We start from the raw sequence: 16,962 nt of genomic DNA on the forward strand, positions 1-16,962 counted from the left end.
AAAATGAAGGCCTGCCCCAGGCAAAGTTCTCTCCTTTAACTGAATTCATCTCTTCACTGATCACCTCCTGAATGCTGACTGTCCTCAAATACAGAAAATGCATTATGAAGAACATTCCCGTGGTCAGAAACTGAGTGCATCCCAGGAGCGATACCTCCAGTATAGTTTTACTTTTAGTCATCTCGAGTTACACAGAGAAAATGCCACAGCTGGTGACTCCACAGCATTACAACATGCACTTAATCCTAATAAGGAGGGAGAGGCTGTGGCTAACAGGTTGTTTTTCATCTCGTTTTGTTTCTAAACAAGCTGATAACCAGTTCTGAATCATGAGTTTGGAAGAGATTTGGATGCTTTTGTCGGGTGCTGCTTGCAGGAAAGTGTTGTTTTCTACCTGGGGAGCCAGTGGTCCCCAGATCCCAGGGTTATCCATAACCCAAACCAAAATCATGCTGTCTCATGTTAAAAATTCCATATTCACAACTCACTCTGGGTTTGTCAGGTTAATTTAGCTTACGTTAAATCCAAACAGACTTCAGAAGAATCTCAGCTCACCCTCGGTGTGTGCGAGCTGTGTGCTGTGCCATGTAGAACTGAAGGCTGGCATTCTGTGTTCTCATGCTTGGCTGTTACAGCCCACAGTTTGCAGGCAGCCCATCAAGGAATGCTTTCTTAATTTGTTTACCTTAATTTGCAGAGCCTTCATTGTGCCAAGACAATACGCTTGTGCTTACTTTTGTTTCCAAAGACGCAGTATTCGGGCATCCTTCCAGGGGCTAAAATAGAAATCTCCAAGAGAAGCTGCTGCATTAAAAAGATAAATCTGATTTGACCTGTGTTTCAGGTGCTGTCCCACACACTCTTCACTCCTGATACAACACATGGAGACTCAGGCTGGGTAGTGCCTTACTGAACAAGGAGCCTCACTAATTGAGAACAGTGTATGCAGGTGAGAGAAAAGAGTGGGTGCAATGGAGAGCAGCGAGGCAGCTGGCTGACCATCATGAACCACTGTGTGCTTTAGCTGCTGTGCTCCTGAGTGCCCATAGGGTATACGTGGGGAAGGCTGCTCAACTTGGTGAAGCACAGGAGGTCCTCAGTTAAGTCGTCGTTGTCATTAAGCCATTGCTTGTTAAATTCCTCCTCTGGGGGTGGCTTTGCTTTTATGACCTGTCTTGTCTTTGTGTGTCCTGTGCGTGGAAGGTGTTTAGAAACCGAAGTTTAACCCCTGTTGTGCCCTTGGCTTTCATGCATCTCCTGAGCTGAGACTCTGGCGTGAAGAAGGAAGAGAAGGAACAGAAGGAAGGGATGGGTGTTGGATGTGATGGGAGACCGGTGTGCTGGGAACTGCTCGTGTGGCAGAAACGGAGGTGAGGCGGGCAGGCAGTGGTTCTGCGGGGAGAGGCATGGGGTGATGTGGGGTCAGATGTTCTGGCAGGTATGTGAGAAGCTGGAAGGCTGGATAGGAGAAGGCTGGATAGGCTGGAGAGGAGAAGTTGGATAGGTAGGAGCAGAATGTGTGTGAGAGGGGAAGCGGGTCCGGGCGTGGAGAGGGCAGGGGGTACTTAGGAGGGGAAGTGGGCAGGGGACCGGGACAGCTCGGGCGGGTGTTCCCGAGGAAGTGGGCGAGGGGTTGGGCGTGCGGAGGGGAAGTGGGCACGGGTTGGGGCGAGAGGCCACGGGGCGCCCGAGCTGCTCCAGGGGGCGGGAGGGACCGCATCGCCCGCAGCCCCGCCCGGAGCGTGGGGCAGCCCCGGGGCCGCGGTTCCTGGCAGGGGGGCGGGCGGCAGGAGGGAGGCGGCTCCGATAAAGGGCCCGCAGCGGGCGGCGCGGGCAGAGCGGAGCGGCTCCGGCAGCGGCGGCGATGGGGATGCTCAGCCTGCCGGGCTTCCTATCCTGCGGGAAGAAGAAGGTGGGGATGGGGCACGGGGCAGGTGGGCTGTGTGGGTACTCGGGTAGGTGTAGGGACACTTGGACTGGTGTGTGTTGGGAGGGGAAATAGGCGGGTTACAAATGCACCTGAGCAGGTAGGGTATGGAAGTGCTTCAGGTGGGCATAGGGGCATTTGAGTAAATAGGGTATGGCTACCTGGAAGCACTGGGCAGGTGATATGGTGTACCTAGGCAGACATTAAAGCATCTATCCAGATGGGATGCAGGTAAATACAGGAATACAGGGGGACCTAAATAGGTGGGCAGAAGGGGATGAGCTCAGTACTTAGACAAGTATGGATACACCTGGGCATGTACAGAGGCAGAGCAGAGGGTTCCTGGAAATTCTGTCCCCAGGAGCTGCTAGAAGGAGCAGGATACAATTGGCTCTGAAGAATCTTTGGGCTCCCGGGAGGACCCTAACAGGTTCGTGCTGTCTGGTCAAAGACCAGTTGGACTGGTCACCCCACCTGGCTCTGCCCACCCTATCTGACTGCCCTGCCCAGAGATGTTCAGGTGATGCTGTGGACAGATAAATGAGGATACAACTGTCCTGCTTACCGCTGGGGTGATCCTGAGCCTTCCCTCTTCTTCTCTTCCAAGGACTTCAGTCTGTCAAATGAAAAAGATGCTCACGCCAGTGACAGTGATGAGAACTCAGATCGTGGCAACTGGTCGAACAAAGCTGACTACCTTCTCTCCATGGTGGGCTACGCTGTGGGCCTGGGCAACGTCTGGCGTTTTCCATATCTCACCTACCAGAACGGCGGAGGTACCTGTATTGAATGGCAGTTCTGGGTGGGCACCTTGCTATCTCCAAGAGCTATGAAGGCCAGCCCTGAGGCTGGATGTGTTTTGTCAAAGCTGGATGTGAGCATCTCGCTGAGAACTGGGATGATGCCTGCTGATAGGAATGGGAAGAGCAGGAAGAAGCATCTCTGTGCTTTTTGAGTACTGGCTGAGGAGAGGGATATGATTTAGTTTTAACTGCAGGCTTCCATCTTAGTATTGCAGAACTCTTCTGACTTCCTCATCACGCAATTGCACCTCTTTATTAATGTGCCAATATCCATTGATAACAGCTTAAATAGCTGTTCTGTTTCCTCAGTGTTTACTGCTTTGATATGTTTATAGAGTGCAGTTGAGTCCTCTCTCAGTCTTTGTTTTGCCCGGACAAATGAGCTAAGCTGAAATAATTATCCAACCTCAGTAGTAATCCCCATCAGATTCTACAGAAGTGTGGGGCAGAAAGTCTCTACCTGCTTACATAATGAATAACTGGCGAAGCCAAATGGAGGCTCTAGATTCTCTGGCTGCTCTTCCAGAGCTCTGTCTACCCACCAAGCAACCACTGGTAATTAGGAAGAGTGCAAATGTCTAGTATCTGCAGTGTGCTTACTTCTGTGTACTTATTTACTCTGCCCAACAATCATTTTGAGTCAAATTTTGAACTCTTATATGCAATGCAGTTCATCCAACTGTGTGTGGAATGCAAGATGGCATTCTTAGTACAGAAGTTTTATTGGCTTGAGTTGTTGGCCAGATTGCCTTCCTTATGGCTCTTGAACAAAACTGTGAAAACAAAATAAGTCAGGGCATCAGCCTACCTGTTAGGTGGTTTGTATCTGCTGCAGCAGATCTAGCATTTAAAGCACCATTGTGTTGCTTCTTGTATCCTTCTTTGCCCCAACTAATTGAAGGGGGCTATTTGCATCCTTAAATTACAGCAGGTATTTGCAGTTCCTTGTAGAACTGGGTCCTCAGTGGCTTTTAAGTCAGGCAGCATGGAGGATGGATTTCTGCCTGGTTACACATGTGGATGTCGGGTCGTGTTCAGGAAAGCTGTGTTCTCTCTTTCCTTGTTCTTCATGTGTGCACAAAAGAAGTGCCAATCCCTTCCACAGGACAGGGTTCTCATTGATGTCAGGTTAATGTGAGCTCTAAAATGGGCTTACACAAGAGCCATGCTGGGATCCTGTTTGACATAGGAGTCAGCCAACCATATAACATAATTTTCATGCTTTGACATCCTGTAGGTTCTCTGACGGTGCAGCTGCAACTCGTGGCTAAGGATGTGAAGAAATACTTTTGTCCATGCTTAAATTAAAAGAAATAGAAAGCAGACCAAGCCTACAGCTGAGCAGCGTTCCTGGTTCTCTGAGAACAATATCTTCAGTAGTCTTTGCAAAATCCCTTTAGCTCAATAAGAGGAATAATCCCATGTAAATAAATTCTGGTAACCCACATCTCTTCTTCATAGGTACTATTAGTCTTACAGAAAACAACTTTTACATATAAATGCCTATGTTCTGCAAAAAGCAAATAAGCCACAGCAGGTATTTGAGACGGGGCAAAGTAGTCTTATAAAATGCAGTGAATAGTGAAAGATTCATTGTTTTCTGCTTTTTTCTTGTTCTCTGCTCAGGTGCTTTCCTAATCCCATACACATTGATGTTGGCATTAGCTGGCTTGCCTTTATTTTTCATGGAATGCTCCCTTGGGCAGTTTGCCAGCCTAGGCCCCATTTCCATCTGGAGAATATTACCATTGTTTCAAGGTTGGTACTGTTAAATTTCCTCGTTTTATTAATGAACAGATGCAGATTGACAATTTCCTCATAGAATTATTAACTAAGAAGCTTTTTCTGTTCGATGTGTGGACAATGCTCCTACTGGAACTGGGTTAGTATTACATTCCCAGATAAATGTCTTCCTTATTAACAAATAGATAAACAGATGTGGGTAATGATTTTCCATGAAGTTTCTAACTGTGTGAGGCTTTATCAGTAATTCATGCTAACTGCAGCTATCTGGAGAGAAGAAAATTACCACGTTTGCTTCGTGATGGGAAAACCCCACTTGCATACCTGCCAGTCTACCTAAGAGATTGTGAACCAAACTTTGCCTTATCGCTTTCTTTGCACTACAAATCCCAAACAACTCGCAGGACAGTTCCATGTTGATGTGCTCATTCTGCATTTGGCCAACCAGAGTTGGTGCAGGCGTATAGAGTTGGTTGAGGTGTGCAGTCAACCAGGTATCACTGCACTTCCAATAGGTAGGAAACTGATCCAATGGATCCAATAGTTTAGGCTTCAGCTTCATAAGGTGAAGTACCTTCCATGGTAAGAGGGATTGTTGTATTCTGTAGTGGTAGTTTGCCTTCCTATGTGGGGGTTTGGATTTTACACGAAGACTTATTTGTTTGGAAACAACCAATCACGTGCTTTACTCACTTATATCCACTCAGATGATGTGCATGTGGGTGTAAATGGCTACGTAATTGGTCTTGTTTGTCCTTTATCTACCTGAGAAATTAATACAGGAACAAAGAAGGTTTTTCTTTTCTTTTTTTTTTTTCTTTTATGATTACAGTAAGTACTTCAATCACCACCTTCTACAAAACAAAGGAGGTTACAGACTGGCTGGTTGACTTACACTTTTGCCAGTCTTTACTCAGCAGCACAACCAACCTTTCAAGAGAAGAATAGTGTGTTTATCTTCAAAGAAAAAGTCTATAGACACAGCAAACGCTTTGTGTGTCTGTGAAGATATAAATTTAAATATACTCCCTGAATGATTAGGAGGTGTTTGGCAGATTTCCTCTAACTCAGAACAAAGTTCATTTCAGAAAAGGAGAATACCAGTATTAATGGCAGACTTCTGTCATTTTCTGCTATTTCTCATTTATTGGCAAAACTAGTAATTACAAAGGTATCTTTAAAATGATCTGTGCTAGGTCTTGTGTAGTTTCCTCTGTTTTACTAAGAAATCAAAGCTTTCCACTGAGCTAGGAGAGGAAAAAAACATTGAATTTCTCCTTAGACTTGATAACTAGTCCAATTATTTCTATGGGTCTAAGTTGAACCTTGTTTCAAAAGCACGTCTGGGTTGGTCAGTTTGGATCATACCCTTCATTTCATGGATGTACCCGTTCTGTCTGGTGGCTGTTTGCAGTTATTAAAAGTAGTCTTTGTCCTGAGAAGCCTTTCAAAAGTGAACTGAAGGCTCTTCAGTTTTTCAACCTGAGTTTGGAGTAATTAAGACTCTGCATCTTTCTGTTTCATAGGAGTGGGTGTCACGATGGTCATCATCTCAACGTTTGTGGCAATCTATTACAACGTCATCATTGCCTATGCACTCTACTACTTGTTTGCCTCATTTCAAAAAGTGCTTCCATGGTCGGATTGCTTTTCCTGGGCAGATGAGTTCTGCAGCAAAACACGCCTAGGTACTGTGCTCAACAGCTGTGGCTCAATATTACTCTTGATAAAGTGTGCTTTGGGCTGTTTTCGGGGAGAGATTACAGGAGCAAGATGGCAGCCATGGCTTGAGGAAACGATTCCTGGATTTTGATTCTAAACTCATGAGCATAATGCTTACCATCTTCTCTTTCACCAGTTTTAGGTTCTTGGGAAATTTACAGAGACCCGGGGTGAACTTCATTTTTTTTTTTTCCCCCTCGCCTTTAAACTCTGATGTTCCTGGCAATTGCATGTACCAGAAGAAATACTGCATTCCTATTTCACCAGGCCTAATGGCAAAGCAAATGCCTCTCTCAAGGGAAGCAAAAGTATTCCTATAGCTTTTATCAGGGCTGCTTTCATTATCCTTTGCCTCTTCTGTAGCTACAGCAGTGCTGAGCACCAATAAGGCATTGATTTCATACTTTATTAACTGTTGAGAACATATCTCAATGCTATTATTCTTGATGTTTGGCAGCGCATGTACTGCCAAACACTTATCTCCCCAGCTTTCTTATCAGGGTAGTTTAAGGCAAAAGGTGAAGCTGATGTGATAATTATCAGTTATTAGCACAGTTGGAAACAAGTTGCCATATAACCTCTGACACTATTAAAACAGGGACAGCGCTACAAAATTCAGCTGAAGATATTGTCTTAAGTAACCTTCCACCAGATTTTATGGTAAATGCTGATACAGAGCTTTTGAGTGCTGAGAGTAGGTTATATTTGCTGTGTATAGCTGAAGCTGTAACTGTTTAGAAAACATATTTACCATTGTAGGCTGACTTCGTTTTTTCAATCGCTGCTTGTTGATTGTATCTTTTCTTCCCTGCTGTTTTTCTTTCAGTAAAGGACTGCAGTGCAATGTTAGGTGGAGAAATCATTCATGCAAACTACTCGTTCATCACAAGCAACAACCTCATGTGTATCAACGGCACCATCAACTATAAACCAGTGCAGTTTCCCAGTGAACAGTATTGGAAGTAAGAAAGAAACAATCTTGTCAATGGGAATAAGCATGGAAATCTGTGCAGGAGGAACTTAAGTTCTCGTTGATGAGTGTGGGCCCTTAAAAATTATATGGAAGCAAATGAGCAAACACGTAGCAAGCTGAAAAATAGTCCTGCTGAAGAAGCCTTTTCTTGAGTTCTGCTGGGACTACATGGTGTTGTTGTATATGGTATCTACTTTTTTGGGGGGGATTTATGCAGTAAAATATACTTATTGTTCATAATCAGAACCTATTTTGAAATCTCCATTTCTTCAGCTGTGTGATTTCTATCTGCCTGAGAACTGATTCTTGTCATGGGCTCTTCTGCTGTTAGAATCTCATGGTTAACTTGGAGGCATGATGGGACCTGTGGAGTCGGTCATGGAGCTGAGGGCTGGTGGATGCTGAAGAATGCAAAACACACAGCTGCATTTTAGGTTTTTCGGCTCCAATCATGCAGTTATAGCTGCTGCCTGTGGGATCTTGTAAATATACCTGTGAATCATTACAGTTGGAAAAGATCTTAGATCATCCAGTCCAACCATCAACCCATCCCCCCCAACCACTAACAGTGTCCCTCAGTGCCAGTACCTATAGGAAGCAGTTCGTTTTCCTTCAGGAAGGGACTGTAGAGGAGCAGGTGCTTCTGTCACTGTTTTCACTGTGCTGTTTTGTGCTTCCAGTAAAGTGGCTCTTCAGCGCTCCACTGGGCTGAACGAGACGGGCAACGTCGTGTGGTACCTGGCCCTCTGCCTGCTCCTGTCCTGGATGATCGTTGGAGCTGCCTTGTTTAAAGGCATAAAATCTTCTGGAAAGGTGAGGAAAAGCAGACGGCAGATTCTGGCCTGATCCTACCCAGCAGCAATCCCAGTGTCACCTGGACTGGAGGGAGGCCAGCGCAAGGCAGGATGTGATGGTGACCCACTGTTAGGCTCTGTTGCTGTGCCTTGGCTTCAGAACTGTTATATAAAATATGAGTAAGGTGCTGATTGCTCAGCAGTTACTTAAGGCACTGCTCTGCTGGCTCCACCAGGGCTGCCCTGTGTTTGGAGACCATGCTGTCACTCAGGTGATGCAGGCTGGGTGCTGGCAGCCAGCTGGCTGGCAGTGATGAAGGTGTGCATGTGACAGCACACGCACATATGCTGTGGTAACACCCAGTAATTATTTGCACCTACAGACCAGTTGAGATGTTTGGACAATAAAGGTCAAGTCCTGCCAACAGTTGTACATGTACCTACCAGGTTGTGAAATCTTGTTTGTACCCAAGATTTCTGAGCTGCCTGCAGGGACCAGGTCCATAGGTGCTTATTTTCAGACTCTGGCTGTGCTGAACTATCAGGCCTGCCTGTGTTCTGCTGGATAGGGAGGATCCTCTTCAGAACTCAAGCTGTATTTCATTCCTCGCTGCCCGAGACCCTTCTCTCAGTTTAGTTGATCCCCTTCCCATATCTCTTATTCCCTGTGTTGCATCTCTGTTACTTGTTCCTTCAATCCGTTGTAAGGAACTTTGTCAGCATTTCTGCACTCATTTTCTTTTTCCTCCTTAATTCCTCTCACTGTGCCTTTCCAAAGTTCCGCATTGCCTGCCTTGCTTTGCTCAGTCTATCATCTCCTCCTATTCTCCTCTCTATTTGAAGCATTCTGCTTTTTGTCTCAGAACTTTGTAGTGGAGTATCTGAGCTTTCCCAGTATCGTTTATAATGCCACATTGTTCCTCTATAACTTGCATTATTTGGCTTCCTCGCAAATGGCTCTTCTGTCACTTCTCTTCTGTATGAAGGTAAGACTACTTGAGGAGAAAGTTAAGAATCAGAACTATCTAGCTGGGCAGGAATAAGGAAGTGATGAAGAGTTGAGAGTTGACTACTGCAGGCAAATATGAGAGAGGTCTTCAAAAACAGACTCTCCACCTGGTGCAGGGCTATGGCTTGGTGAAACCAGCACCGTTCTTTCAATTATCTGCCTGCGTAACACCGAAACCAAGATTTGGGAAACAATGGTATTGTTAAACACAGCCTGCATGATAAACTCGCTGCTGGCCTGGTTCCCACCATGCTAGAAGTTGTATGGACAAACAAGCCGGATTTGTGTCTGAGAGAGCTGAAAAGTCCTTGTTCCCAGTAGAGAAAAGTTTCCAGCGTGGGCTGTTTTGTTTTGTTTTTTGGTCTCAATAGGAGATATTTCCATCCTGATAACCTAATTTTGCTAGCTTCAGGTCTTGTTTGCTAGAAGCATTGCATAGTAAGATGCACCTGAGGTAGTTGAGTCCAGGCCTTGCCATAGCAATAAATTATGTCAGAAAACATTTCTGAAACTGATCGAGAGCTATCTGAAAAGTGGATATGTGGCTTGAGCCTTCTGCTGGAATGAAGCTCCAGAACTGGCTAAGCCAGATGATTGGTGCTTGACGTGTGCTCACCTCCAGTCCCACTTCCCGGATTGTCGGCTCTTTGTACCAGCAGCTCTCAGCCTAGACCCTTGGCCTTCCTCATGCATGAAAGGCTGTGCATCTCATCACTGCTAACATGTGTCCCTGCTCTTCTTTCTGCAGGTTGTCTATTTTACTGCGCTCTTCCCATATGTCATCCTACTCATCTTGTTGGTGCGAGGAGCCACCCTGGAAGGTGCTTTGGATGGCATTGAATATTACATTGGGAAACAGTCCAACATCACCAAGTTGATGGAGGCAGAGGTGAGAAGTGTCAGGTGTCAGGAAGCATTTCTGTGGTTATATGGGCTTGGCATTTACAGAACAATTTATTTTTTTATCCAGTCAAAAGTTCTTCACTTCCTGCCCTGAGTTCTGTATAGACAGCTGGTTTCTGGCTTTCCAGTAACCCCAGCTCTATGAGAGCTTCAAGTCCCTGTTCTAGCTACTCTCAATCTGTTCCTTCCTTTCCACACTGGACAGCAGCAAATTCCATCACGTTGCCTTTGAGCAGTTCTCCAGAGGCAAAGTTTCACCATAGCAAAACCTGCTGAGATGGTCCTTGGTGTGGGATCAAGCATTGCTCTTGCATGATGCCCTCTTGCTTTGGTTGTAAGAATTTCAAGGAGAAATCCAGGCTGTGCATCGCCCAGCAAATCGCCTCAGGAAATTGGATGGGTAGGGAAGGGTGCTTTGTGCAAAGGAAGCCTGGATGATTTTTCATTATAGTTCAGTACATTAGTTCTGCTTGAACAAAAGCAAATATTCAGTATGGTTCATTTGTGGTGTCGTAGGTGAGCATTGGGCATTAACTGAGGGGATGCAGCAGGGGCACAGTTTCCCACATAAATCATTTGATTTGGTTGGGTCATGGTGTGAGGAACAAAAGTTAGTGAGCAAATGGAAGCTAATTTCTGAGGCCTCTCCTGGTTTTTCTTATTCACTGGCGCTGTGACAAGGCTCACATCTTGACAACCTATGTATGTAAGTGAATTGAATCTCTTCTTCAAAGTTGGCCCAGTAAAGCCTAAATATTTGGCAACGTACTTGGGATGTTGCCTTTATGATTTCACAGAGGACCTTGTTTGTGCTGGAGACTGCAGCATCACCAGCATGCTACATCCTACCTATTCTGAAGTTCATATGAAATAAAATCAGATATTTAGTCTGGATGTAGAAAAATCTTGGAGCTTCCATGGACAGTACACGTGAATAGCTATGGTGCATTTAATAATAACTTTAATAATAACTCACATGTGCTTGGTTCTGGTAGGTTTGGAAGGATGCAGCCACTCAGATATTCTACTCCCTCTCTGTGGCATGGGGTGGACTCGTTGCTTTGTCTTCATACAACAAGTTCCACAACAACTGCTACTCGGATGCCATTTTTGTTTGTGTAACAAACTGCCTCACCAGCGTATTCGCCGGGTTTGCAATTTTCTCTGTCCTGGGACATATGGCATTCGTGTTGAAGAGACCTGTCTCAGAGGTCGTGGACTCAGGTAGGGTGATCATTGCACCATTGGTATGACTGAGCTTGAACAAAACATAGCAGTAACCTCCATCATTCTGCTTCTTTCCAGGATTCGATCTGGCGTTTGTAGCCTACCCTGAGGCTCTCTCCAAGTTACCAGTTTCCCCTCTTTGGTCCTTCTTATTTTTCTTCATGCTTCTGCTTTTGGGCCTTGACTCCCAGTTTGCCACTATAGGTGAGTGGGGTTTTAAGTAACTGATTGCTTCCCAAATGAACAGTACCTTTCTAAATTGTGCTCTTCAGAACTCACACTTATCTTTCCCTTGCAGAAACACTTACAACCACCATACAAGATATATATCCCAAAATGATGAAAAAGTTGAGAATCCCTATAACCCTGGGTGTGTGTGTATTGCTCTTCTTTCTTGGTCTTATCTGTGTTACTCAGGTAAGGTGCCATACTTGTTTTGGCAGTGGCTTTAGTTATTCTGCAAGTGGGTCAGAACATCCCTTTGCAATGTGAAAAGAGCTTCCCCAAACGCTTCCATTTGCATGAGTCTGAGAGAATCACCGATGCTGTCCATGTGCTTGGATGTGCAAATAGGAAATTCCTATGGGGAAGTGCTGGAGTACTTCAGGGTGTTGTGTGGTTACTCAACTGAGATGTGTTTTTAAATAAAAGGCCTATAAATAGCCTGTGAGCCATCAACCTGACTATTTGCTACTGGGTTTAGAAGACTGTGTAATTTCAAGCATATATACACAGTGTGTCTGCAGCCTTGTGGGAACTGCTGCTAGACATGGATAGAACCTTTGTGTTCAGAACCAACTACCAAACACAGCAGTGTTTGAGAAATTCTCTGTTCAAGTCATAAAAAACCTATTAACACATCATTACTCCTCCAGAAATACATGGGATTTCCAGTACGCTGTGTGCTTTTTCTTGAGGCAATTGCTTGTACAGTTCTAAAGGTTAATTGCCAGGACTACATCCAGAAACACAGATTCCTATGTGTAATTGGACTGAGAATATAAAGATCACTGTGGTGAATAGGCAGCAGTGTACGGTCAAGGAAAGCGTATAGGTTATGAAACATGATGGGGGGATTTGCAAAGGACGCGGTATGAAAGAATGTGAAATACAAAGCTGTCCCCTGCTCTGTGATCCTGCTGTTGCATACAAGTATTCACAGCCTTGTTCAACCAGTGTGGGAAACTTGTGTAAGAGCACAAGCCTATCAGAGCTGCTAACTGGCACAGCCATTCCTGTAGCTCAGCATTAAAGATGGTGAAGCAGGCTTATTTCCTTCTCGTGTTGCCGATGCTAATATATACTATAGCTATGTTACAACTATGAATGCTGTAAGTGCCAAACTTGAATCTTGCTATCAGCTGTCTATATACACTTTGCATATATGCGGATCTCATTAACGTGACAAAACACTGTAGATCTGCAGACCTGCTTTCTAATTTTTCATAGAGATGTTTAAATGAAATAATGTTTGCAAATGTGTGCTTAACCTGGAGAAATGGGAATTTGAAAAGCTCAGACTGGTGGTCAGTTAAACTGGCTTGAACAAGAGAATTTTATTTACATAAAGATATTATGGGCACTGGGTACGTTTTTACCTCTTTCTTGTTTGTCCTGCAGGCAGGAATTTACTGGGTGAACTTAATAGATCACTTCTGTGCTGGATGGGGAATTCTTTTTGCTGCAGTCCTGGAGATAATAGGCATCGTCTACATTTATGGTAAATTACTGACATTGAAAAACCACACTTTGACTACAGATTTGATTATACAGACAGAGCATACATTAAACATTTGTTTCTGCAGTAAAAGATTTATGACTTCTTAATGGTGAAAGCCTTTTGTTTAATTGTCATAGAACTGGAGTTATTGACCTTGACCACCTCCTTCCTTCTGCCATTTTGATAGGCACATGCAAGGTCCTTATGTGCTTTACGACGCACCGTGTGATTGTTTTTCCACAGGAGGAAACAGATTTATTGAAGACATAGAGATGATGATTGGGAAGAAGAGCTGTTTCTTCTGGATGTGGTGGAGGATGTGCTGGTTTTTCATTACTCCTGTGCTGTTAGTGGTGAGTACAGTTGACTGGATTATATTAATGTGATAGAATTTATTGATTTGGTGACAGATAGGTTTCCATGTAAATATTCAGGGATGAATGCCCATGCTCTGTAGGCAAAGATAAGCTATAGCTGAGACAGTGGAGCATCCTATGCATTATCCATACTGTTCAATACATGCCACTTATAGGATTGTTACGGTTGGAAAAGACCACTAAGATCACCAAGTCCAACTATCAACCCACTTCCATCCCCACTGACCATAGCCCTCTGTGCTATCTCTGTGTTTCATGAAAACCTCCAGGGATGGTGACTCCAGCATCCTCTCCAGGACAAGCTACACCTTCAGATCCAGCAAACTGGATCTACGCTCCAAGGAGTAACACAGAGCCAAGTAGATTGTCTATTTTAGCAGCTGGCTTTTCATCATTGCAAACTAAGAGAATATATATTAAAACCTAGCCTCTTGTTTGATAGAAATCCCATTTTCTGGACAGATCTCTTGCATAGGTTTATTCTTCGGATGTCCAGATGTTCACCTGTCTGAGATTTCTCTTTTGTTCTGTAAAAATACATAGAACTTCTCAGGTTTGCATTACTCCTCTGTTCCTTGCTGTGACTGTAGATGGTTGGATTTTGTTGTGTGACTGAACTTAATATCCTAAATCCACAAGCAGTGACAGGTCTCTTTGGCCAGAAGGCATTTTGTCTTTATTCTCTTCAGATTATAATTAAGAAAATGTTCCTTATAAACAACTTCCTTCTGCCACCATTTAATCTTAATTATTTTTCATTCCTGTAAGTACAGGAACATTAGAGCACATAAAACATTACAGGAAAAGATGCTAAGCTTACTCAGTAACGTGTCCTCCAGTGCTGGGCTCAACAGGACCCAGAAATCTAGTTCTGTTTAAATGAAGGTATGTTTAAAATGTTGGCTTTCATGTCAACATCCTCTTTGAGTTCTGTCTGCCAGTCTTACAGTTTGACCATAGCTCAGCACTGAATCCTGTACAACAAATCTCATGTTCAGAAAGCATGAAGAAACTGCAGAATGTGTAGATAGGTTGGGTTGTTCATTTGTTTGTGTTTTTTTTTTTTTTAAACTAAGTTGGAAATATGGTCCAACTTGACTTCAACTGGAAATCTGCTTTTCTCTCCTATCTATTTCTTTATATATACTTTTAAACAGGCAATTTTGGTCTGGTCGTTAGTGACGTTTTCAGCTCCCACTTACGGCTCAGTGCCATATCCAACATGGGGAACTGCTGTTGGCTGGTGTATGATCATCTTCTGTGTCATCTGGATTCCCATTGTGGCTGTTGTAAAAATATTTAAAGCAGAAGGAAACCTTTTTCAGGTAAGGATACAATGCAGTGGTCATTGTCCCCAGTTTTGCTTTTCGTGGCATCGTCAGGAATGTCTGTGCCTTTTTCTCAGAAGCATGTTGAATATCTCAAGGTTCCATCACCTGGATTTATACACCAAACCACATCTTTGGTAGTTATATCAGAGCCAAATGTACCCTATTGTGGTCTGGTATGAAGATAAAGTCTACTTCTGTGGGAGTGTGCCCACACATTCAACAGTGATTTTTTGTTGTTGTTTTTTTTTGTTGTTATTCCACTTACTTAGAACACTATATATGTATGTGTGTGTATTTTTTTCCAGAAAATTTGTCTTTATTTTTCTGGAATTTTGCCTCATATTCCTCACTGAAACGAGCAAGTACAAGATCTGGTGTTTGCTCTTCTTGCCAGGCTTTGCAAGAAGAGTCCTGCTGGTCACAGCTTTCTCAGTCTGTTTGACTTCAATAGCTGAATCTGTCCAGAATGTTTTATAAAACATCGATGGTATGTTTGCTGTTTCTTGAGTTAGGGACATGTTTAGAGTTACAGCTTTATGGAGCTTTAAGAATAGCCCAGAATAAGGTGAGATATGAACTGCCTCTTGCTGTTGCTTTTCAGCGCATCGCAAGCTGCTGCAGGCCCACAGCAAACTGGGGTCCCTACCTGGAATGTCACCGGGGAGAAAGATACAGCCACGTTGTAACTCCCAAAAAGGAAAAGGAGCATGAGATTCCTACTGTGTCTGGCTTTATGTACTTCCGAGAATGAGATGGCTCTTTGGATGATCAACTTTTAACATAGATGTGTGTTTTCTTTAACTGTTAGAAAGTGACAATGCAAAACAACAATCAACCTTCTGCCCTTCCAAGTTCAGCCTTCAGATGCAAGCAAGCCCCATTATTTATTTGTAGTGTTGTATTCTTGGGGAAGAACAGATCTTCCCAGGTAACCAGGTCTGAGAGGGCAGGAGGAGGCTTTGCAGCCTCCCCAGGCTGATGGACTGGGCATGCTTGGTCCCATCCCACCAGTATCCAGCTGGACTGTGCCTACTGGCGTGGAGAAGAATAAAAACACACCCTGGTGCTTCCCAGCTACATGAAATTTAAGCCAAACGGTGCTGTACTTGCATGCACATCTGTGCTGTGGGCAGCATGCAGCTCTTCCTTCTGCTGTGCCCTCTGCAGTGCTGCGTGGGGCTGTGCTGTTGCCTGGCCCCTGCAGCTCAGGGAACATGAAGACTTTTTCTTAAAACCTTGCTCAATGCTGTGAGGCTGCTCAGGATCTGATGTTCACTACACAGTGTGTTCATTTTGTCTATGCACCTAAATATTGAGTGGCAAGAAGTTGCCATCACTGGAAATAAGGCGGTGAGAAGCGGCCTGCTCTATCGTTATTTCTCTTGGAGCCCACCAAGTCACCTTTTGTTGTGTCATGCTCTGTACCCAGCATTCAGCCATTTATAATTCAAAAATCCCATATCTCCAATAATCTGTCCTTGGTCTCTGCAGCCCCCAATGGCAACCTTTGATTTCTGCTCTCCATGCAGCCAGCGAGGCTTGCTCTCCTGGGATTTTCCTTGCAAGGGAAAGCAGAGTGCTTTCTAAGGGTTCAAACAGTGTCATCGGTCTTTGGATAGAGCTAGAAGAAGCAGAACTGCCAGGTAAAGGTTAGAATTGACTTTGTAATACCAGTAGTCCAACATTTGCTGATGTGTGAGAATACTGAAAAGTGAGGAAGTCTGTGATGTATTTGGGAGAGCAGACTTTTGCTTTTACCTTGGAACCAGTGGGATAGCTGGAGAGCTGACCTCACTCACAATAGGACTGAATTCCCCTCTTCAAAAAACCCCAAACAAGGCTTTATGGAATGAAAGCATATGTTTTCTGTGCTGGGGCATGTCTCTCTCACTGTGATAATTGTTCCTCAGGAACAGTGCAGCAGGGTTTCTCATCCCTTCCTCTCAGGGCTTTGTCACTGTTTCTAAACATTGAAGGACTGTGGATCGTGGCTCGTTGCCCAAGACGCACACCTCGCTGTATGTTTTGTACTGATTTTTTTTTTGTGACAAATCAACACTTGATTGCAAATAAAATGTAATTTTCTGTTTTTAATGGCTCTTTGGAGCTGCAAAATGAGATTTCAGCCTTTTGTATGGAGGTGGGGGGCAGCAGTTGGTGGGGTGGGAAGTACCACCACCTCTTCAATGTTTGGTGCTATTGAACTGGAAAGGTTCAACCTGGACAAAGACTTTTCTTATAATAGGTAGGACTGAATGCAGTAGCCCTGTTTCAAAGCTTAGTCTGAACATACGAAGGTAACCAAGAAGTGGTGTGGAAGCAGGTTGGCCAAACCAGCTCCAAAAGAGTTCCAGGAGAGCTTTGACAAGAGATGAAGGCCAACACCTGGTTCCCATCTATTGCCCTGCAGGGAGCCCCTGCTGGGACTCTTCT

General features: G+C 44.3%; 1 protein-coding gene across 4 annotated transcripts; it reads left to right on the top strand.

The window, feature by feature from the left end:
• The first annotated feature begins 1,308 nt into the window (after positions 1-1,308).
• On the top strand, positions 1,309-16,623 carry SLC6A14 (solute carrier family 6 member 14). 4 transcript variants are annotated; one of them, XM_042876492.1, is made up of 14 exons: positions 1,309-1,370; positions 2,535-2,703; positions 4,357-4,488; positions 6,000-6,161; positions 7,022-7,157; positions 7,849-7,981; positions 9,720-9,860; positions 10,870-11,098; positions 11,180-11,305; positions 11,400-11,518; positions 12,722-12,821; positions 13,065-13,174; positions 14,356-14,523; positions 15,131-16,623. In XM_042876492.1, the coding sequence occupies exons 2-14, from the start codon at positions 2,634-2,636 to the stop codon at positions 15,278-15,280; spliced, it is 1,776 nt and encodes a 591-aa protein (XP_042732426.1). In that variant the 5' UTR covers positions 1,309-1,370; positions 2,535-2,633; the 3' UTR covers positions 15,281-16,623. The 4 variants fall into 4 exon arrangements, with proteins under 4 accessions (XP_042732426.1, XP_042732424.1, XP_042732427.1 ...); XM_042876490.1 differs by lacking the exon at positions 1,309-1,370 and adding an exon at positions 1,852-1,912; XM_042876491.1 differs by lacking the exon at positions 1,309-1,370 and adding an exon at positions 2,287-2,357.
• Positions 16,624-16,962: the final 339 nt, after the last annotated feature.

Source organism: Lagopus leucura, unplaced genomic scaffold, assembly GCF_019238085.1.
Source record: "Lagopus leucura isolate 7727_CA_CO unplaced genomic scaffold, USGS_WTPT01 Super-Scaffold_100016, whole genome shotgun sequence".
In the NCBI taxonomy this organism is placed as follows: Eukaryota; Metazoa; Chordata; class Aves; order Galliformes; family Phasianidae; genus Lagopus; species Lagopus leucura.